Here is a 531-nt window from a genome sequence, read left to right as displayed (position 1 = left end):
GAGGTGGAGGCAGCAGAGCCAGGCTCTGGCAGGGAGGGAAGCTCCTGGACACGGGGTGTTATCCCCTGCGGGGCCCGTTCTTTGGGAGGGGAACTCCTGGCTGCAGCAGCAGTTACCCCAGCGTAGCCGTGCTGGCACATCCCCAAGCTCGGAGCAGGCTGCTTCACCCGGCTGCCCCCAGACCTGCTCCCCCCACCGAGCCCTCGCCACCGCCGGGTACCGTGGGCTGGAGCAGGAGCCCCTGCCCATCCTCGCCTGCCTTTCTCCATCCCTGGGCGATGCTTGCCAGCGTGCCCAGCTTCCCCTCGCCACCCCAAAAGCTAGGGGGCACCAGGGGCAAACCCATCTCGCACGTACGGTTTGGCTTGGTGTTATCCGCCTCCTTCTCCTCCGAAGAGGAATCCTCTTCATCATCGTCATCCTCCGCGGAGGGGAGCGCATCTGCAAGAGAAGAGGCGGCCCGGCTGAGCATCCATGCATGGACCCTTCCCAAACGGAAAGGGGACCGGAGCATCGTGGGCTGGTGGCAGG

General features: G+C 65.9%; 1 protein-coding gene across 1 annotated transcript in view; it reads right to left on the bottom strand.

Moving 5' to 3' along the window:
* FGFR1 (fibroblast growth factor receptor 1) overlaps positions 1-472 on the bottom strand; it is a 10,833-nt gene extending 10,361 nt beyond the window's left edge. Inside the window, exon 1 of the mRNA XM_035888694.1 lies at positions 358-472. Within this exon, the coding sequence (XP_035744587.1) occupies positions 358-472 (115 nt within the window). The remainder of the gene's footprint in view (positions 1-357) is intronic.
* Positions 473-531: the final 59 nt, after the last annotated feature.

The sequence above is a fragment of the Egretta garzetta genome, unplaced genomic scaffold (assembly GCF_000687185.1).
Source record: "Egretta garzetta isolate BGI_Z169 unplaced genomic scaffold, ASM68718v1 scaffold481, whole genome shotgun sequence".
NCBI classification, from domain to species: domain Eukaryota; kingdom Metazoa; phylum Chordata; class Aves; order Pelecaniformes; family Ardeidae; genus Egretta; species Egretta garzetta.
Note: the sequence above shows the minus strand (reverse complement) of the source record. Positions and strands in the feature narration are given on the sequence as shown.